The sequence below is a fragment of the Lolium perenne genome, chromosome 4, assembly GCF_019359855.2.
Source record: "Lolium perenne isolate Kyuss_39 chromosome 4, Kyuss_2.0, whole genome shotgun sequence".
In the NCBI taxonomy this organism is placed as follows: Eukaryota; Viridiplantae; Streptophyta; class Magnoliopsida; order Poales; family Poaceae; genus Lolium; species Lolium perenne.
Window position 1 is genome coordinate 56,918,311 of NC_067247.2, and position 22,962 is coordinate 56,941,272.

At 53.0% G+C, this 22,962-nt stretch overlaps 1 protein-coding gene across 1 annotated transcript; it reads right to left on the minus strand.

Moving 5' to 3' along the window:
- Window positions 1–329: 329 nt before the first annotated feature.
- On the minus strand, window positions 330–20,507 carry LOC127346812 (uncharacterized). The gene is made up of 5 exons (XM_071828976.1): window positions 20,140–20,507; window positions 19,516–20,068; window positions 19,316–19,388; window positions 19,035–19,237; window positions 330–425 (listed from the first exon to the last, which is right to left on the minus strand). Exons 1-5 carry the CDS (start codon window positions 20,454–20,456, stop codon window positions 330–332), a joined length of 1,242 nt encoding a protein of 413 aa, XP_071685077.1. The 5' UTR covers window positions 20,457–20,507.
- Between the last annotated feature and the right edge of the window lie 2,455 nt (window positions 20,508–22,962).

A 22,962-nucleotide genomic window follows, 5' to 3' on the forward strand; every position in this document is an offset into this window, starting at 1 on the left:
CACATGGTAATAATATCTTTACAACAAATCACCAATATATTGACAAAAATAATTTACAAGTAAACCAACAAATTATTTGGGTGTTCACCATAATAGTCAACAACATTAATAATTTCCCGTGCAATAACTTTGCACAACAAATCAGATAGTGATTTACAACAATATTCCATAACAATCTCAAGTAACTCAATTAACTAATCCAACGATTACCAAAATTCTTGTGTGATATCTATTTGCAAACAGATTCATAAGTTGTTTTCAAAAGATTCATGGCAAAAGATTGCCTCATTGCGACCTTACACTATCGATTCGGCACGATGACAACGAATTCAGCTTGTCAACGTGCCGACGGCACTAGGTCCGGTGACCTCGGGCCCATTTCCACTGGCCGCTCGTGTATTTGCAGCGAAAGACAAACGAGACACCTGTTTGTCAAAAGTAATAATAACAATGTATATAATATCAAAAAATCTAATAAAATTTTGATTAATCTTTGACATTTTTGTAGCACCTCAATAAAAAAATGATCGGTGTCACAGTGTTATTTGAGTCATAGCCTCTCACTAAACATTTCTTTTGCAGTAGCCATACTAGCAGTACACGAGTAACAAAAGAGAAGCAACGGTAGTGGTCCAGCCCACTTGAAAAAACCAATTTTCAAGGTGAGGAGAGAGAGTGATGAGCATGTTAGCTAGCTGCGACGGGAAATGAGATAGTTGTGTTATTTGTTTGCTCGGCTAGTGAAACGAACCGCGCGTGAGTTAATTTGGGAGCAACCAACCCAGCGACGCGATCAGTCACCCGATCATAAGTGTTTTCCTTTTTGATAGGCTAATTTTTTTTGCAATGTTGATAGGCTAAACTTGGATTTGATGGAATGTCTTAGGTTCTTCAAGGATTCATTTGCTCTCATTGTGCATAGAGTAAAAAAATAGAGGGCATGAAGCAATAGATTGACACATTAGAAGTCTTTATTTGCCTTTCACCACTATTTATACCTTCCATTTTTGTAAATAAAAAATTTACATAGTAGCGGACTTCTCTACTTTTTTGTCAAAATAATAACAATTAAGCCCCACCTATTAGAGTTTACAAACACTACGGGAAAAATATGCGTCGCCGTGCAGCATTTCTTTGCCGTGTGTCCCCGCACGGCAAAGAAATCTTTGCCGTGCGCACAGATAAAAACGCACGGCAAAGACCTTGGTCACGGGAAAGATAGACACAAGCGCACGGCAAAGATACGACTCACGGCAAAGATGGAAGAGGCCGCACGGCAAAGAAAGGTGCACGGCAATGGTCCAACACACCGCACGGCAAAGACTTGGTGCACGGCAAAGGCGTTGGGCATTGCCGTGCCTCATCCTTTGCCGTGCGCGCAGCTGGGTTGCACGGCAAAGCAGCCTTTGCCTAGTGTTTTTGAAAAAACGCACGGCAAAGAAGCCTTTGCCTAGTGTAAGCGCACGGCAAAGATGTAGAAACTGGATTTTTTCTCATCTCAAAAGGCATGGCATGGTATAGTTATCAACAAACGAACACATAGCTCAGTGGCAAGGTTGCACGCTTTCCCTACTCTGTGTTCTAGGTTCGATTCCCAGACCAGCCAGTTTGGGGCCTTTTTTTAGATAAAACATGTTAGGCACACGGCAAAGAAGCGACCTTTGCCGTGCGGCGTCACACGGCAAAGCCTTTGCCGTGCAACGTTGGCGAGTCACACGGCAAAGAAGCCTTTGCCGTCGATAACATTGCCGTGCGATCTTTGCCGTGCGGGGTCGCACGGCAAAGCCTTTGCCGTGCAAATAGGGCTCTTTGCCGTGCAAATAGTTGCACGGCAAAGCCTGTTTTTCCCGTAGTGAAACCAACAAAGTCAGGATAGCTCAAACCTTGTTCCCCGAGAAGTTAGTTACATATCGCCTATTTGTTGGGGGCATATGAATTGAAGAGGGTAGGGGAAGAGAGGAGTTCACGGATAAATCTCCCTCGGTGGAAGAATAAAAGATAAGTCAGGTACAGTATGAGTCTAATAATACATTTTTATAAGTTGGAGGATCAGAGAAGAAGATGAGCTACATGTAAATTAGGAGCCAATTATAGCATGTGCTACAAGACATTTTGTGAGAGTGTGAGGTGGGCTAGGTATTAACAAAACAATACATCTTTATGGATAACTACTATGCATGTTGACTATTAGACTGGCTATAGATGATATGGAAATAAGATGGAAAAAACACTTGGCGAGCTAAATTTCTAAAGCCCTATAGTTGTCTCAAAATCCTCTTGCGCATTGTCCGGCAACAAGTTAAAAATCACTAGTAATATAGATATTAGTTGGCTCTACCATCATCATTACTCTCGCATCTCGTGTGATGGGCTAGAGTGCGGTACCTCATCTGAGGGATTGAGAATTCGAGTTGAAGTTGACCCTGTGTTAGTTTCCCACTCGTAATGATGCATTTTTCTTATGCCTAACTCATGAACGGGTAACGTCCGCTCAGAATCACCATACTAAGTCCCATAAAATAATAAAAGGAGGGGATGGTGACTAATAATCAACTTCCTAAGCCTGATTTCCCAGTGAACTCCCTCCTCTAAACTTCATTTTGGTAAATTTGGAAAACACGGCGCAAAGGCAAAAAAAAATCATACATCAAGATACTAAAAGGCGCCTGCTTAAAACTTAAGTAATCAATCCTCATGATGGACCGAGAGAGGCGTGAAGCAGCCTTGCTCTCAACAACTGTTAGTTAATTCACCAATTTTACAAAAATTAAGTTGAAGATACGATACTAGAGAAACCATCTTGCCTTGCTATGACTGAAAGAGTGAGGCTAGCCGTGTACGTGCTTGCAAAACGGCAACACTATTTCCATACAAACTGATGTTGGTGGGAAGTATTCAAAACTTAATTGTTTCTTTCAAGTCAACTCTCCAATGATACAAAAATAATAGAGACTCGGCACCGCAGTGCGTACAAGAGGTGCTTCCTTTTAATTTGGTATAGCAACATTTCTAGCTTACTGTTGCGGTCAGAAACCCACCGGCGAGCAACGACGGGCAACACAGTAGAGCCGGGAACAACTTAGGGCTGCGGCTGGCCCTGGTCCCTCCGAGCGACGGCCCGCAAAGAACTCCGGCACGCACGTCCGATGTTGGTGCAAGGGCGTGCCACCTGACCTATACCTGGTCAGGAAGGTGATGGAGATGCCTTGCTTAGTTTCCTGCATGGCATACACGTAAACATTAAATACGAGCCTCGATCGGCTCTCAGGTTGTCCTGTGAATCGGCTCAAGGAGCCGATCCACCCATGATTCGTACGAGGTGCACGAATATATGGTGGTCCTGCTTGATCAAGATAAAGCTAAAACGATCTACGACGATTTAGGGTTTTCACCGCATAATCGGATCATCCTACTCACGATTGGGCCTCGCGGTCACGCACGGTGATCGTAAGCCGATCCTAGATAGGGCCTAAAAACCAACACGAGGTTGATCCTCGGAACATCCTGTCTAGGACTAGCAAACGACACCCTACGCGCCGCTGGATCCTCCAACCCTTTGTAAGGCCTAACTATTGCAGATATTAAACTAATCCTTGAAGAACAAGGAGCAACCGTAACGGATCGGATCTACTAAATAATGATCAAGCGGGGTGCCGCCCCTACACCTAAGATAGGTGTAAGGGCGGCTAGATGTATAAGGGTTGCACGACGATAGCATATGATACGAAGAACAATGCTAACCCTAACACATCTAAGATAACTACGTTGCTCGCCATCAAAAAGGCTTCAGTACGAGCAACGCATGAACAACAAATAATCTTGTGCTGCCTAGATCGCAATATGCGATCTAGGCAGCATGATGCTTACCGGAAGAAACCCTCGAGACGAAGGAGTTGGCGATGCGCCAAGATTGATTTGTGGTGAACGTTGGTTGTTGTTTATTTCATAAACCCTAGATACATATTTATAGTCCGTAGACTTTCTAACGTGCACTACAAGAAAAGTTCTGATAGACAACGTCTCAAAATCATCCGCTAAGGTGTATTTTTCGTCGCATATCGGCCTAACCCGACGATATGGGTTCTGTTGTGGAAACTGCGTCAGGCAAAGTCCTACGACGATTTTTTCGGTCCGTCGCGCTTGGGCGCCCTTCCGCCACGGAAAATCGGACCGTTGCCCAAGTGTTTCCGGGAGCCCGTTGACTGCTGACGTCATGCAAACTGACACGTGGCAGACGCCGTTAACTGGCAGTTAATGGCGTTAACCGGCTGAAACCCCGTGGTAGATGGTAGGCCCACACGAGGCCTGCCACGTCTTAAGCGGGCCGGCCCATTAAGTTTGCGGGCCGGGCCAGCTGACTTAGTTTGACCGGTCAACTATATGGCTGGGCTGGTCAATTAGTTACGTGGGCCGGGCCTAACCTCTAAGGTTGACTGGTCAAAACTTTAATGGGCCGGCCCACTAAGTATGTGGGCCGGGCCGAATGCACTCGTTTGACCGGTCAACAGGCAAAAGGGCCGGCCCACAAGACATGTGGGACCCACTTTCCTGGTATCGGGCCGGCCTATTTACAAAGTGGGGTCCACATTAAAGCAACTGGGCCGGCCCAAGAAGTTATTGGGCCGGCCCAATTAGCATGTGGGTCCCACTTTCCTGCTATCGGGCCGGCCCATTTAGTACGTGGGGTCCACATTTGATCAAATGGGCTGGCCCAACAAGCCAGTGGGCCGGGCCAAAAGCACCGGTGGGTCCCATTTTCCTGTTAAAGGGCCAGCCCATTTAGTATGTGGGGTCCACCATATAGCAAGTGGGCCGGCCCAACAAGATAGTGGGCCGGGCCAAAAACACAGGTGGGTCCCACTTTCCACTTAAAGGGCTGGCCCATTTAGTATGTGGGGTCCACCATATAGCAAGTGGGCCGGCCCAACAAGATAGTGGGCCGGGCCAAAACACTGGCGGGTCCCACTTTCCTGTTAAAGGGCCGGCCCATTTAATATGTGGGTCCACCGTATAGCAAGTGGGCCGGCCCAACACGCTAGTGGGCCGGGCCAAAAACACAGGTGGGTCCCACTTTCCTATTAAAGGGCCGGCCCATTTAGTATGTGGGGTCCACCATATAGCAAGTGGGCCGGCCCAACACGCTAGTGGGCCGGGCCAAAAACACAGGTGGGTCCCACTTTCGTCTTAAAGGGCCGGCCCGTTTAGTATGTGGGGACCACCACAAAAGCAATTGGGCTGGCCCAACTAGTTAGTGGGCCGGCCCAGTAGTGGGTGGGGTCCACCTTAAAGCAAGTGGGCCGGCCCAATAAAAGTGTGGGGTCCACAGTAAATCAAGTGGGCTGGCCCAATAAGTAAGTGGGCCAGCCCGTTTAGTTGCTGTTTATATGCCGGCGTAATAGGCGCTTTAGGATTTTGCGGGCCGGCACATATGTGATTTCGCTTAATTGGGCCGTTTAAGGGATGGGAATTCGTGATTTAGATACTGAGAATATTTACGCAGCATTGATTTCTGTCGGATAGCCTCACTTACCACAAGCACCAAAGAAAAGATGCGCGAAAGAACTATAAAAACTAACTAAATATTACATCAGCTGCAAGGCATTGAAAAAATATTACAGAACCCAGAGAAATTGAATGGTAATTAAACCTAGCAATACAATGAAGGGATCCGGCAATCTTTTAAATTGTCCATGCAGCACCTATATCCGAAACAAAGACATTACAAGTTAAGACAGCAACAATGGAAAGGCAAAGACACTACAATATTGTTTGCCGAAGAATTTGGAACTCATCATTTCGTCGTTATAACAAGATCATTGTAATGCGCACAATAAGCAAACAAAGAGTGCATGCCGCATACCAACAGCCAATATAACAGAGCATGTTAGAATGAAACAGCAGACTTACTACTGTCGAGTCCCATGCAAACCAACATGTTCAAGGAGTACAAAATTGGCATGAACAACATAGTAGCAGGCTATAAATTTTGTAACAACGATCGAGCAAGATGAAGTTATGATGGCTACATCTACGAGAGCAGGGAATGTAAACCAAAAATAGAAGTTACGATGGCAAAAGCTTAAGAGGAGGGAATGTGAACCAACATGGGACACGAGCAATTACTACATTTTGGCCGTAAACTAACTAATACTCCTGAACTTATAGTGAAGGGGATGCAAATCAAGATGTTTCGGGATATAAACTTGTAATGAGCAACACATAGAGGATAGTTAATGCTGGAGCTTAGGATGGACCAGATACAGAATATAGTGGGATCACCTGTGAACTTGTATAAGAGGAAATGCAAACCAATATGTTCAGCTTTCCATATGTGAGCGTCATGCCAAGTCAGAGAAACAAGTCAATAATGCAGCTTTTGAAGAACAAGATGGCACGCAAAATTATTATCTAATAGTATGACAAGTTTATTTGTACTACAGGCTAGATAGCAGAGTGATAGCATGCCAAACTAAGTCCTTACTTTGTTAGCTTACAATGAACTAGATACAAAAAATGGCATCACCTGTAGTACAGGGAATGCAAGCCAACATGTTCATGGAGTAAAAAATTGGCACAAACAACATAGTAGCAGGCCATAATTTTTGTAACAACGACTGAGCAAGATAAAGTTATGATGGCTAGATCTACAGAGCAGGGAATGTAAACCAAATATAGAAGTTACGATGCCAAAAGCTATAGAGCAGGGAATGCGAACCAACATGTGCAATTACTTAAAATTGGCCATGAACTAAATAATAGCAGGATGTTACTATAATACCTATAATTTTTGTAACAACGACTGAGCAAGATAGAAGTTATGATGGCTACATCTACAGAGCAGGGAATGCAAACCAAAATGTTCAATCGCTTAAAGTTAGCAATGAAGTAGAAAATAGCAACGTGTTACGGTCATAGCTAGGAATGAACTAAAAGAGCTTCAGACAAACAAGCATCTGAACCCAGAACATGGCGCTAAAACAAGGGACTTACATTAGGAGAAGCACTCTGTGGGAGTCACAGCAGATCTTCCTGGGGTTGATAGATCCGATGATGAAGTACGCTACATGTGCTACTTGGGGTTGGAGAGACGGCCATTACACTTCATGATTACTCATCTCATCTGCAAAAACGTAACGGCGCGTCGTTAGCACAAACAGGTTCCCCCAAGATTAAACAAGAACTTGCAGGCAAGCAATAGAAAAGCGACAGTAGAAGAGTTTAGATCATGCACGGCACCGGTGAAGCAGATCCGGTTCGTGCACAGCGGTGTCGGTGAGCAAGATCCGATGCGGTGGACGACGGATCCGGTGAAGCGGCTCCGGTGGGGTGGACGATACCGCAGCTGAAGCGACAGCGGTAGACTGCTAGATGAGCATATGGTTTCGAGTTTCGGCGGGGATGATCCGATCCGGTTGATGACGGCGTCGATGAAGCGGCTCCGGCAGGCAGCCGGATGACGAGGATCGCGAGGGCTCGGGTAGGCCAGGGAAGTCCGGCGGGGATGTTCCGGTGCGGTGGTCGTGGAGGTGGGAGAGAGGGACTTGGGAAGTTCCGGTGGGTGGTCTGAGGGAAATGAATTTTTTTGGGAGGGTTTCCGGGCTAGGGAGGTGGTGATCCAAAAAATGACGGGCAGACCCCCCCACCAACCGACTTTGCTGTCATCTCCACAGGGGTAGAATGGGAATTTGGAAGCGTGTGAATTTTTTGTATTTTGTAGGCGGGAAGTTTTGCCGCTATGAGATTTTGAATTTCGCTAAGGTCCAAGTATAATGATAAAAAATTGTGAGACCGTACTAGTACCTCTGTTCAAGGCCGAGTGCAAAATCAAATCATCGTCACCTTGAATATTGGTCACTACCATGGTCATGATCTATCTCTAAAATTAGCGTATCCGCTATATCTTGCAAAGTATAATGATAAAAAAAATTGTGAGACCGTACTAGTACTTCTATTCTAGGCCGAGTGCAACATCAAATCACCATCACGTTGAAAATTTGTTACCATGATCATGATCTATCTCTGAAATTGGCGCATCCGCTATATCTTTCAAAGTATAATGATAATAAAAATTGTGAGACCATACTAGTACTTCTGTTCAAGTTCGAGTGCAACATCAAATCATCATCACGTTGAAAATTTGTTACCATGATCATGATCTACCTCTGAAAATGGGCGCATCCGCTAAAACTTGCAAAGTATAATGATACAAAATTGTGAGACCGTACTAGTACTTATGTTCAAGGTCGAGTGCAACATCAAATCATCATTACATTGAAAAGTGTGTTACCATGATCACGATCTATCTCTGAATTTGGCGCATCCGCTAAATCTCGCAAAGTATAATGATAAAAAAATTGTGAGACTGTACTAGTACTTCTGTTCAAGTTCGAGTGCAACATCAAATCATCATCGCGTTGAAAATTTGTTACCATGATCATGATCTATCTCTGAATTTGGCGCATCTGCTAAATCTTGCAAAGTATAATGATAAAGAAATTGTAAGACAGTAGTAGTACTTCTGTTCAAGGTCGAGTGCAACATCAAATCATCATCACGTTGAAAATTTGTTACCATGATCCTCTGAAAATGGGCGCATCCGCTAAAACTTGCAAAGTATAATGATACAAAATTGTGAGACCGTACTAGTACTTATGTTCAAGGTCTAGTGCAACATCAAATCATCATTACATTGAAAATTGTGTTACCATGATCATGATCTATCTCTGAATTTGGCGCATCCGCTAAATCTCGCAAAGTATAATGATAAAAAAAATTGTGAGACTGTACTAGTACTTATGTTCAAGGCCGAGTGCAGGATCAAATTATCATCATGTTGAAATTTGTTACAACGATCATGACATATCTCTAAAATTGGCGCATCCGCTAAATCTTGCACGTGGCGCATCTCGGTGCGGAGCAACAAGCCGGTGCTATCAAGGTTGAGGCGTCGGTAGCGTCATCGGGCTCTCCTCTTTTGATAGATCTTCTACATGGCGTGGCGCACCGCCCACCGAGAAGCAGTCACATGTGAGATCGAGGTGGAGATGTCGCCGGCATCCTCGAGGCGCGACGCCCTTCTACGAGCCAGAGTCGACTCAAGGTATGAATCCATGCGCTGTCGCGTCCCTTCTGCATATGAAGTGGGATGTCTTAGATTTATTGTTCTTCTCTTACGATTATTTCTAGCCGGACATGTGTGCTCTTTCTCTGAATATATTGCTTGAAAAGCTAACCAAGTTACTTAAATTCACTTCGTTCTTAATCTTGCGTGCTAATTTTGTTATTTTCGCTGACAGTGGTGCGCGCAAGGAAATTTATTTCTGGGTGTGCTGAGCTGTTAGGCCTAAGTCGAAATCCTCAGCTAAACAAGGCCTCAGCTTAACACGTAAAAAGGTGTTCAATCTCGCCCACAATGTCCTCTTCTTTCCTCTTCCTTTATTGGAACTTGTTTTGCAGACAAGGAAAGTGGCACGTGTAATGTGAGTAAAACCCTCTTAGCCAAAATCAGATACGAGCAAGATTTTATGTATTGTAGATTCCCCAATTGACTCTCATCCCCAATGTAGTCTTTTTTATGTCAGTATAGACTTCTTTACTGGATGTATACTATCGTACATGGCATGCATTTGCCTAATGAGGAGCATTGTATTGCCATTCTAGCCAACCTGATCGATCTGTCAAGCTTCATGCACGAGATGCCATGTTTAATTTACTCCCTCGCTCCGATCCATATTTCTTGGTGTAAAATGAATGTGAATCGGAGGGAGTACTCTTCTTAGATAGTACTATACCAGTTCAAAAAAAAGTACTGTACTATTACATCACAAATGCATCTAAAGAGTACTACATCACAAGACCACCACGGTTGTACTAGTAGAGTTTAATTCTTAACTTCCAAAGGGGATAAGATTACACATATGAACTTTAAACAGGCGCTGTCCGATGTCTGCTTGTTTGGGAGCACAACATAAATAATACTACCCCCGTCCATACATAAGTGACTAAACTTTGTCTGAAGATGGTTTCATCTATATATGTTTTTAGTGTGTAGATACATCCGTATTGATGGGGATATGCCCATAGGGGGTGGGTCGCCAGTCCCAGTCGCCATGAAGATAGAGGCTTGGGTGGATCGCCAGTCGCCTAAGCGACTGGGCCCTAAGGCGACTGGGCTGTGATCCCAAGGAGGAGGTCCACACGGCTGGACAAGAAGATTACTTGCGAGAGGGATAGCGGATCCCGGATTAGAAGCAACTGATATGATTCGGAGTTATCTCCATGTAACCCTAGGCCGGGGGTGCTTATATAAACCCCCGAGCTTAAACCCTAGAGGACACCTTACTCGAGATCCAATCTCCCCCTGTAAGCTCTCGGCGTAGCCGCCGACTGAGCCCCCCCATTGTAATTCTCCACTGAGCAATAAAGATCTAGCAGGACGTAGGCCTTTTACTCTCCGGAGGGGCTGAACCTGGGTAAAACCCTTGCGTCTCTTGCACCTCGACCCGTAGATGGCAATGTTCCCTTCCCCTCGCATCAATGAAGTGCTACCCCCTGTAGCATCTGCCGTGGTTACATCCACGACAGTGGCGCCCACCGTGGGGCATGGGACATCAAGCCTTCGAGCTACGGCGAGGCCCTACTCGCCGATTCGGCGGCCGGTTGCTTCCGGCGGGATGATCGCCACCGGCAAGTGCTTCCCCATCCAGCCAAGTACCTACCGGCCCGCCGCGTCACCTCTCGCACACGCCTGGAGGGGGCCGAGCGGCTCCAGCAACCTCGGCGGTGGGCTCGCCGGCGTCGGCGATCCCTCGAGCCTCGCCCGCCGCTCACACGACCCCTTCGCGCCCGGGCAGCTCCTCACCGCTACTCGCCCGGTCACCGGCGAGGTATACGCGGAGGCTGAGGCGGCCCTGGGAGACGATGCCGAGTCGGCGGTCGTGGCACCGACCGCTAACTCCACCGTTGCCTCGGCAGCCACCGACTCCGCCGACACCGCTCCGCCGCCGATTCCGCCGACACCATCCCGGCCATCAAATCCATCATCGCTGCGATCGACGCCGACTTCACCGACATCATCGCTACAACGTCGGTTGCGGGATCCACCGCTGCGTCCCCGACTGCCCGCTCCATCGCCACAGCATCGACCAAGGACTCTATCTCCCTGGTCTCCCACCCGAGCGACTTCGAAGGTGGCTTCGAGGACGACTCCATCCTCTCCCTCTTCGGCAGCGATTACGACTCGGACTCTGTCGAGGCCCCGCGTTACCGCTACCCGACCGCAGTCTTCATGGCAGGGGGTGAAGAAGAGATCCCAGTCGACGCCTTCACCACTCCCCTCCCCGCAACCGCCACCGCGACCGAGATCGAGGCGCACCGGGCGGCCCTCGAGGAGCGAGAGGAAAAGGAGCTCGCCGAAAGGCAGAAATTCCGCCTCGAGCAAGATGAAGTAAGGGCCGTGTCCCACTATCGTCGGCAGCGAAACCGCCGGCGCATGGAGCGCGCCGCGCGAGCGACTTTCCCAGCGCACGCCTTAACCGACGACCCAGACGGAGAAATCCGGGTCGCCCGAGTCCAAAACCACGACATCCGGAAGGAAGTCGGGCTGCTGCAGATAGAGCAGCGCGCGGAGCACCACCGCCACCCCCACCACCACCACCCGAAGTTCCTCGGGCAGAGGTCGACGCCAACGGCCTACCACTGCACTCGTCTCCAGCCGACAACGTGGCAGCTGCGCAGGCCGTCCTCGCAAGAATCCCCGAAACGGGAGACGGCGCGATCCTCGTCCCGACACGCCAAGGCTTTGGTAGCCAAGGCATTGGAGCAGCAGCACGCCGCAGCCGACTCGCAGGGCGACTCTATTCGCGCACATCCGCCGGTCGCGCGGCGTCGTCGACGCGGCAAACCGCGCAATCGTCAACGCCAACAACGGCCCGCCGCCAAGACCGCGCGCGGCCCACTCGTCTAACAACCGAGTCGAGCCGCGCCCCGCGCGGGTGATGGTCGCCGCTAACGGGCAGCCGATCGACGCCCGAACCCACATCGTCAACGACCAAGAATGGCGGGCGCGCAATCGATTGAACGACCGCCACGCCGATGAAGCCCGCGCCGGAGCGCGTTCACCCGAATCGGCCCCGCTTGCTTCGGGCCGATGATTAGAGGCGAGCCGTACCACGTGGGGTTCAAAGGACCCCGCGACATCGAGAAGTACGATACAAGCATTGACCCCAGCATGCCGGATCGACTCGTACGCCATGGCAATGGGGATCCAGGGCCACTCCGAGTTACTCGCAGCGCGATACCTGCCCCTCATGATGGACGGCGTCAATCGCCATTGGTTCAACACCCTCACCGTCAACAGCATCGACTCCTGGGAAGAAGCCCGCGCCGCGTTCATCCAGCACTTCGCCGGCGCATACACCCGTGCCACAACCATAGAAGACCTAGATCGCTGCGTCCAAGGCCCGCGCGAGTCGACCCGCCGGTGGGTGCAGCGGCGGCAGGACATGTGGACGACCTCCGGCGGCATCGGCACGGACACGGCAATCTCATCGCTTCCGACGCTGCTGCCGGTACGAACCACTAAGCGCCAAGCTCCGTCGCGTCGGCGGGGACAATATCTCAATCTCCGAGCTCTTCGACATCGCCACCCGCTACGCCGATGAAGACCCTACGGTCGACTCGGACGACGAGTACGGTCAACGACGCAATCGCCGCCCTGCGCACACGGAGCCTCGGCGTGGCGACTACCGTTTCGCCGGCCGGTCCAACAACGGCAAGCGCCGCGGAGAGGGAGGACACAACGAGCTAGTTGCTACCACCGATTACGAGCAGCGCGAGCCAAAATCGTTTCGGCGCGACACTCGTCCACCTCGGGAGGATCGGCCTCAGCCCAAGCGCTTCGACGCCCGCAGCCTCCTAGACGCACCATGCATCTATCACAGCAAGGAGGGCAAGCCCGCCAACCACACGACGGGAAATTGCTACTCCCTGAAGCAGATAGAAAGAGCTCGCCGCGCCAAGGAAAACGACGGCGGCAACCAGCACAAGGAGCGCGCCAAGGACCAAGACCAGCACAAGGGAGAGGGCTTCGGTCGCAGCGCCGGCTCGCTCCACACCTTCACCGGGGTCGGCGACAGGCGGGACAGGAAGGTCCTCGCAAGGGCAGTGGCGGTACACGCAGTCATACTTTCCGACGTACCCCGGTGGCTCAAGTGGTCCGAGCAAAGCATCACCTGGAGCCGCGAAGATCACGCCCCCGCATCGAGTACCCCGGGCGAGTGGCGCTAGTCGTCAGGCCCAAGGTCGCCGACTACGGCTACCAAAAACCACGATGGACGGGGAAGCTCCATGAACATCATGTACTACGTCACCTTCCTGCGGCTTGTCTTTCCGGTCTCACGCCTTGAGAACACCATGGTCACGTTCCACGTCATCGTGCACGGGCGGATGGCCTTCCCGATCGGCAAGGTGACGCTGTCTGTCACCTTCGGCACGCCCGTGAACTACCGTACCGAGCGGATAACGTTCGAGGTGGTGAACTTCAAAAGCTCTTACCATTGCGTACTCGGCCGACAAGCGTTCGCCCGCTTCATGGCGACCCCACACTACGCGTACAACATGATGAAGATGCCGGGGCCTCGAGGCGTCATCACCGTCCATGGCGACCCGGAGATGGCATTGGAATGTGAGGACGACAGCGCCAAGCTCGCCGACGCCGTCATCGCCGACGAACAAGACAACTCCGCCGAGCTCGCCAAGTACCCGCCGACCGCAACGACCCCGCCATCCTGGAGAAGCCAACCGAGCTCGACTCGTCCGCAGCAACCTTCAAGGCCGCAGCAGGCACCCGCCAAGTAGATCTTGTAGAAAACGATCCAAGTAGGCAAGTTACCATTGGGACGGGCCTGTCCGCCCAATAGGAAAGCGCGCTCATCAAGTTCCTCCGTGAGAATCGAGATATCTTTGCATGGAAACCATCCGACATGCCAGGTGTCCCGAGAGAACTTGCTGAGCACAAATTACATGTCGATCCCACCGCGCGACCCGTTAGGCAGGCAATGCGCCCTGTGGGAGAAGAACGGCGACGCGCAATCGCCGAAGAAGTAAACCGGCTGCTCGCTGCCGGCTTCATCATAGAAATCAAGCACCCGAAATGGCTGGCAAACCCAGTCCTAGTGCTAAAGAAGAACAAGACGTGGCGAATGTGTATCGATTACACAAGCCTCAACAGCGCGTGCCCCAAGGACCCATTCGTCCTACCGCGAATCGACCAGATTATCGACGCGGTCGCCGGGTCCGAGTCGCTATGCTTCCTTGATGCATACTCCGGGTACAATCAAATAAAGATGGCCAAGGAAGACCAAGAGAAGGCGCATTCATCACACCCCTAGGCGCCATCGCTACACGTCCATGACCTTCGGCCTCAAGAACGCCGGAGCAACGTACCAGCGGTGCATGAACAGCTGCTTAGAAAGCCGGATCGGCCGCAACGTGCATGTCTACATCGACGATGTGGTGGTCAAATCGACTCGACAGACCGACCTCGTCGGCGACCTCGCCGAAACATTCGCCAACTTACGGCGGTACAAGATCAAGCTCAACCCTTTGAAGTGCACCTTCGGGGTTCCATCGGGACAGCTGCTAGGCTACGTCGTCTCCAAGCGAGGCATCGAACCTAACCCGGAGAAGACAACGGCGGTCATGCGCACCAAGCAGCCAGCATGCCTAGTCGACGCGCAAAACTCGCCGGTCGAGTCGCCGCCCTCGCCGCTTCATACCCCGGCTCGGAGACAAGGCCATGCCACTATACCGCTTGCTCAAGAAGTCGGAATCATTCCGGTGGACAGACGAGGCGCAGCGGGCCCTAGAGGAACTCCAGCACGCCCTCTCGAATGCCCCTATCCTCGCGGCCCCGCTGCCAAAAGAAACCATGCTCCTATACGTCGCCGCGTCGAACCGCGCTATAAGTGCAGTCATGGTCGTCGAACGGAAGGAGGAAGGAAGGGAGCAAGCGGTACAACGCCCGGTCTACTACATCAGCGAAGCCTTAATCGAATCCAAGCAACGGTATCCACACTACCGAAGCTGGTGTACGCCGTCCTCGGGCCCAGCGGCGATCGGCCCCTTACTTCCACGAGCACCCCATCAAGGTAGTCGCCTCAACACCACTCGCCGACATCATCCGCAACCGCGACGCAACCGGCCGGATCGCCAAGTGGGCAGTCGAGCTCGGCGTCCACAACATCACCTACGAGTCACGCCACGCCATCAAATCTCAAGCACTCGCCGACTTCCTCGCCGACTGGGAAGAGGCCCAGCAGCCAAGCTCCCCCGCGGACCTCAAACATTGGACGTTGCACTTCGACGGTTCTAAAAACCTCGAAGGAGCAGGCGCGGGAGTCGTCCTCACATCACCAAAGGGCGACACGGTGAAGTACGTCCTGCAACTCAGATTCGAGCCATGCACCAACAACATGGCCGAGTACGAGGCGCTCCTGCACGGCATGCGAGTCGCAAAAGAGATGGGCGCAACACGGCTGCGCTGCCTCGGCGATTCCGACCTAGTCGCCAGCCAAACTTCCGGCACCTGCGACGCCACAGACGCCAACATGATCGCATACAAACGCGCCGTCGACCAAGCCGGCGCTAGCTTCGCCGGTCACGTCGTCGAGTGGGTTGACGGGCGCAAGAACGAAGAAGCCGACGCGCTAGCCAGAATCGGGTCCAAGCGACTTCAACCTCCTCCGGGCGTCGTCCTGGACATCCTCAGCCACCCCTCGGTGCGCGCACCGCGCGAGCTGGACATTGCCGAGCCACCTGCTCCCGACTCCGCCTTAGTCGCACTCGCCGTCGACAGCACCGATTGGACCGAGCCATACATAAGCTACCTCGAGAGCCAGGCACTGCCGATGGATGAAACCAAAGCACGCGCCATCGTGCGCAGATGCAAGTCCTTCACCATCATCAACAATGAGCTATACAAGCGCAGTGTCTCGGGAGTGTTCCAACGATGCGTCACCACGGCGGAAGGGCGCAACATTCTGCGCGACATCCACGCAGGGACTGCGGCCACCACGCAGCGCGCGGTCAATCGTCGCCAAGGCCTTTCGTCACGGCTTCTACTGGCCAACAGCCCACGAAGACGCAATCGCCCTTGTCCGTTCATGCGCCGGGTGCCAAAAGCATGCAAGCCAGTCGCACATGCCAGGATCGGCATTGAAGACCATCCCCCTCACCTGGCCCTTCGCCGTATGGGGCATGGACATGGTGGGAAAATTCAAAACGGCCCCCGGCGGATATAATCACCTCCTGGTAGCGGTGGACAAGTTCACCAAATGGGTAGAAGCAAAGCCCATAAAGAAGTGCGACGGGAAGACGGCCACAAAGTTCCTACGCGAGCTCATCTATCGGTACGGCTACCCTCACAAGGTATCATAACCGACAACGGCACCAACTTCGCCAAAGGGGAGATGGCTGACTTTGCGAAGAAAAGGGCATCCGACTCGATCTCGCCTCGCCGCCCACCCCGAGTCGAACGGCCAAGCGAAAGGGCAAACCAGAGCATCCCGCCCGGACTCACCCCACGCCCGGTCGTGCCCCTCCAGCGCGCCGCCGGCTGCTGGGCGAGAGGAGCTCTCTTCAGTACTATGGGGCATCCGCACAACGCCTAACAGGTCAACCGGCTTCACGCCTTTCTTCCTGGTATATGGCGCCGAAGCCGTCATGCCCACGGACATCGCCTACGACTCACCTCGGGTCGCCAATTACGCTCGAAGAAGACAACGAGCGAGCTCGCCAAGATGACATCGATCTCCTCGACGAGGCCGAGAGACCTCGCACTCTCCGTAACCGCCATTTACCAGCAGGACCTCCGTCGCTACCACAGTCGCCGCGTTCGGAGTCGCTCCTTCCAAGTCGGCGATCTGGTACTCCGGCTAATCCAGGACAAGAAAGGGATGCACAAGCTGTCCCCGCAGGGAAGGACCATTCGCCGTCAGCCGCGTACTCGGCAACGACTCCTACTACCTCATCGACGTCCGCAAGGACGACAAAGGCGAGCCGCTCACTAAAGAGGTGGAGCGCCCACGGAACATCAACCTCCTCCGGCGGTTCTATACCTAAGGGAAAAATGTAATCCGAAAATTCAGAGGGTAATAAAAATCGCCGACCATTTTTTGATCTCAAGCTCCGACTACCTCTCCTTCACCCGCCAAATATCGTCATCTCTCATCCCGGGACATACCGGCTTAGTCGCCGCGACAAGCGACTAGGAACCGAGAGACCTCCGGTCGCCGCTGCTGGAAGAGAGAAGTCCACGATCGGCCAAGTAGCCGGGCTAACACGGGATGGCGGCGTGACCGAGGCGCAACACCAGGCCCGGTCACCCACCATCTCTCACGCCATCGGGTGAAAACGGCGGCGGAACCCACAGCAGGGCCGCACGCTCGGCCAGCCCCACGGGCCTCGGCGACCGCCTTGTGCTACGTTATAAAGCACACCAATGCCCTCCTCTACCTTAGGTTGGCGAATTGCGTGGCTAAGTACTTCGACTAGGGACCCCGCAAAACGGACCCGCGGCTCGCCAAGGAAAATACGCCCGCAATGATCCCCTTTGGAGTCGCCTTAGCGGCTGGCTCACCGAGCCACGACGAGTGGCGCGCTACATCCGAACAGCGCAAACTACACCACACCACTACTCCACCCATGAGGCTGCTATTCGTACTATAATGACTACGCATCGCGATCGGGGACGCCCAGCTCGAAAAGGAAAACAGTCAAGTCGATAGCCTTCATTGGGGTCGCAAGGCGACTGACCTGAAGGCCATGGATAGTCGGAACCAACTCCAATGCATCGCCGTCTCAAATAATGCAAAAGCAACCACCGAATCACATTTAAGCAAAAGTCATCATTCTATTTACAACTAACACCCGCTCGCGGAAATCTAGCTACTTCTTACACAGTACTCGGGAAAACTACGAGGACGACCCGGAGCCCCCTCTACGACAGGCTCGACGCCGTCATCGCCGTGACGAAATTTCGGCGTGTACACCACGACCGGATATGTAGACAGCGAGCCGGCGGCAGCAGCATGGAAGAGGCGCTCCGCGGGGTAGTCCACCGGGCCCGGCTCCTTCTCCGCGTCACCAGGGAGCCGCTTGGCTGGGGATATGAGTCTCCAAGTCCGCGGTCGCCAGTACTCGGTCGGCGAAGGGGCGCACCGCATCCATCAGCCGCAGCACTTCGGCAACATCGAACTCCCCAGTCTCCGAGGGGAAGCCAGCGGTGACCTCCTCCACGTCGAACCCGTCAGAGTAATGCGCCAGCACCATGCTCAGAGCCATGGTAATGCCAACGCGGCAGGAAGAGCGACGAAGCCAGTCAACAACAGCCGGAATGTTGGACACGGCCTTGAAGACGGATGGCGTGTCCCGCGGAATCACCTCCCGCGGGCTCAGGTACTGGAGCGCGGCAAGTATCTCCCCCGCGCAGGCGATGATACGCGCGGTCGCGGTCGACAGCATTCCCGTGGAGTCGCCGTCTCCACGAAGTCGCACGTACTGCAGTCAACAACACAAGGAAAAGGGAAAAATGAGAACTTCCCCTTCAACGCCGACTCGCCACGCTCGGGGACTGGCCCCGAGGCCGACTCGCCACGCTCGGGGACTGGCCCCGAGGCCGACTCGCCACGCTCGGGGACCGGCCCCCGAGACCGACTCGCCACGCTCAGGGACTGGCCCCCGAGGCCAACTCGCCACGCTCGGGACCGACCCCCGAGGCCGACTCGCCGTGTTCAGATACTCAAACCCCCGGCAAATAAAACAAGAAGTGCGACAACAAGAACTTACCAAGAATGCCGCGACATCTCCCCGACGAAAGCCTCGAAGTTGGTCTTCTCGGCTGCACCGCCAGGACGATGCCCTCGGACGCCTCCTTCTCCGCAGCAAGTTCTTTGGCGTGCTGCTGCTTCAAGGCCGCCACCTCCTCCCGCAGACGCGGCAGCCCCACGTGCAGAGTCCCGCGCATCAGTCGCGACCTCCAGCTTCACCTTGTATTCGGTGATGACGTCCTCCAGCTCCCGGCCCTTCTGCTCCAGGACCTTCGTCAATTCCGCCACCTCCGCTTTCGCCCTTTTCCGGGCCTCTTCGGCCTGCTGCGCCCGGAACTCGGCTTCACGGTAGAAGGACTCCTTGACGAACCCTTCCCGAGCCTCGGCAAGAGCCTTTGCCTGCGCCTCTGCTACAAGAAAAGGAAACGGTGAGAACGAACGCCCGGGCCAGTGACACTGAATGAGGACGGCGAGTGGGCATGACTTACTGCCCAGGGCAATCAGCTTCCGGTTCTTCTGCGCCGCCTCCTCCACAAGCGCGGTCAGCCGCTTAATCTCCGCCTACGGAAACCAAACAAAAATGCCAAGGTCAACAAACAAAAAGCAATAGAGACTCGACTCGCCCTTTCAGACCAAGTCGACCCTCGGGGACTGGGGGTGACTAGGCCACGTGTTCAGCGACACTTACCACATGCGCCTCGCCAAGCGCCGTGTGGAGCTCAGTGAAGGTCAATGAAGACGGCGGCGGATGACGCGACTCGGTCGCCCCGTCCGCTCGCATCACCGCCTCAGTCGACGGAACCTCGCCCGTCCGCGTGTCGGTGTCACTGGGCGGGGCGCGGTCCCTGGCGGCCTTGGACCGGCGCTCTTTCAGTGGCTCCGACAGGCCGCCCTCCTCGACGATGTCCTCTTCAACTTCGGGTGCCTTCTGCCCCTCGGTCGATCCAATGTCAGTCGACTCCTCCTCCACCACAGGCGGAGCAACGTCCGGACCCGTCGCCGCACTCGCCATGCCCCCGCGAGCCATGCTGGGTAGAGGAAAAACGTTGGCGGTGGGCTCGACGTGGCTAGTGCTCTCCTTCTCCGCTTGACTCCCGGCGGCGGGCTCTTCTGGAGCCGACCCCGCACCCCCAAGGTCGGACGGCGCCGCCTTCCTCTCCGCGGCTTTCTTCTTTGCCTCGGCCGCCCTCGTGGCCGCCACCCCGGCCGCGGGCGGCTTCGCCAAGGTCTTCTTCTTGGACCTACAGAGAGGCGAGGTGAGTCGACACTCAGTCCAGTCGCAGGAAGGATAAATTCGACAAGAAATACTTACTTCACCGTGGGAATCGCTTTTACGCCCGGACCGGCCCGAGCTCCCGCATCGATCGCGTCCTTCAAGGGACGCTGAAGCCTCATGGACCCTTCCAGGAGAGTGGGGCGCAGTCGCTTCGATAGCGGCTCGGCCCCTTCCTTGGAGGGCTCCGCCTTGTCCTCCGGACGGGAGGTCGCCTCCTCTTCAGCCGCGCCCTGGGACGAGGACTCGGCACCCCTCTTCGACCCGCGCGGGAGTCTGATGAAGTCCCGCGCCTCCGAGTCCGACTCGGTGCGCTCCTCCTCCTCGTCGACCTCTTCCTCCTCGCCTTCGGTCATCTCCGGTGGTTCCTTTCCGGCGAGAGGAGGGAGGTGGTCCGCGATCTTCCGCCAACGCTGCAATCGAATCAAAGGAACAAGTCAGAAAGGAAGAAGCGCGGCTAAGCCGCGCGAAGTCGCCATGCGAAGCATTACCTGAGGCGCTGGGGTGTCTTCGGTGTAGGGCTGCAAGCCGTCCTCGAAGGAAGTAAAGGTGGCAGTGGTGATCTTAGCGAGCGCCTTCCGGTACTCGCCCTCGTCCCACTCGGTCGCCGTCGACCGGGTGCGGTCGTTCTGTCCCCGGTACTCCCACATGGGGTGAGCTCGGCACCGCAGGGGGATCAGCCGCCGGCCAAGCCAACAGTTGTACATGTCGACCGCCGTCAGGCCGTCATCTTTTAGCGCCTGGATCGCTTGGCGCATATCCTTCACCACCTTCTCCTGCTCGCGCGGCAGCGACCGGACATTGAGGCGCCGCGGGACGCTCGGCTCGGGACTGTATTGGGGAATGCATACCTCGCCCGGGGGAGTGTACTCCTTGGCGTAGAACCAGAAACGACGCCACAGCGACTGCGCCTTCTTGGGGAGCGCCATGTCGATGAAGCTTTCCCCGGACTTCACCTGGAAGGTGATCCCCCCGTTCGGGATGAGTGCTTCGCTGTTCTTGCTGGCCCGAGTCGCCCGCCCGTGGAAGATGGACACGGATGTCGCCTAGAGGGGGGGGGGGTGAATAGGCGATTTAAAACTTTTACGAGATGGGCTTAACTAATGCGGAATAAAACTAGCGTTTACTTTGTCAAGCCCAAAGCATATATACTATGGTTCACCTATGTGCACCAACAACTTATTCTAAGCAAGAGTTCACCTATGTGCACCAACAACTTATGCTAAGCAATACAAGCAAGTATGTGATAGCAAGATATATATAACTTCAAGCACGATGGCTATCACAAGGTAAAGTGCATAAGTAAAGAGCTCGGGTATAGAGATAACCGAGGCACGCGGGAGACGATGATTTATCCCGGAGTTCACACTCTTGCGAGTGCTAATCTCCGGTGGAGAGGTGCGGTTGCTTAGTGCTCCCGAACGCCACAAGAGGCTCACCTTGAGGTGTGGTTGCTCGATGCACACCAACGCCACAAAGGCCTCACCCCAAGATGCGGTACTCACACCACACACCGAACGCCACGAAGGCGCCTCACCTAAATCTCCGGTGACCCTCGCCACAAAGGCCTAGGTCACGGTTCCACTAAGGGATTTCCTTCGAGGCGGAAACCGGGCCTTACACAAAGATTGGGGCACACATCCACAACTTAATTGGAGGCTCCCAACAAACCGCCACAAAGGCCTAGAGTCCGTCTAGGGTTCCAAGAACCCAAGAGTAACAACCTTCTTGCTTTCACCACCACGAATCACCGTGGAGAACTCAAACCGATGCACCAAATGCAATGGCAAGAATCATGGAGGGATTGAGAGATAGAGCAAGCTTCTCTAGTTCAACAATGGAGGAGAGAGAGAGTGAGAGAAGCACAGCCCAAGGAGGAAGAAGGGGGGTATTTATACCCCCCAAGAAAATCGAGCCGTTTGGGCAAAAACAGGGCCGGATATTCCGGCCCAAGTTGGGGCCGGATTATCCGGGGGCCGGATAATCCGGCCTCAGGGACAAAACCTGGACAAAATCCGGCCAAAAATCCGGCCCCTATCCAGAGCTGCTTTTCTTCCGGTCCTTAGACGATTTCGGGGGAATATCCGGCCCGGATAATCCGGCCCGGATATTTCCAAAATATCCGGCCTAAGAAAACTGCAGAAACACCAAAACTAAAACGGGCATAACTTTTGCATCCGGACTCCGATTTCGATGATCTTGGGCTCGTTGAAATCACAACAACGAGCTCTACAACAATATGCATAGAAACATCATAGTCCAGCAAAGGAGGATAGAAACAAATGATGAAAGGTTTGACCTATCTCAAAAAGACATACCGGTAAAACCTCCAATCTTGAAAATGCAACAAGTTGCCCATGGAAAAACCATTCTCAATGAACTAGAGCTTGTCATGAGAATAAGCACAAGCTCTAAAACATCACATGGATAAGATCCAAATAAAACCAAGAAAGATGATGAACCAAACTCGAAAACGCAACAAGTGATCTATGCGAAATCCGTTTTCGATGAACTAGAGCTTGTCATGAGAATAAGCACAAGCTCTAAAACATCACATGGATAAGGTCCAAATAACAACCAAGAAAGATGATGCAAGGATGCAAAGGTTTGAGCTCTCTCCGAACGATACGATCGAGTTACTCACTCGAGAGCCCTCTTGATAGTACGGCAACTAAACTATAAACCGGTCTCCAACTACACTATGAGACCGGTGAGAAACAAACCCTATCAAGAGCAAACCTTATACTTGCGCATTCCACTTGAGCTCGATGACGACGATCTTGACCTCAACAAGATGGAACGCCTTTCTTGCTTGTGCTTGCTTGACGAAGTCTTGTGGATTGCTCCCCCATAATCCACCAT

Bases quoted from the DNA above. Each gene is read 5' to 3' on its own strand.
- LOC127346812 (XM_071828976.1), bottom strand. From the start codon at position 20,456: ATGACCGAAGGCGAGGAGGAAGAGGTCGACGAGGAGGAGGAGCGCACC. The intron at 20,069-20,139 runs GTAAGTATTTCT...GCCTCTCTGTAG, and splicing joins AAAGCGATTCCCACGGTGAA to GTCCAAGAAGAAGACCTTGG. The intron at 19,389-19,515 runs GTAAGTGTCGCT...TGGTTTCCGTAG, and splicing joins CGCTTGGCGAGGCGCATGTG to GCGGAGATTAAGCGGCTGAC.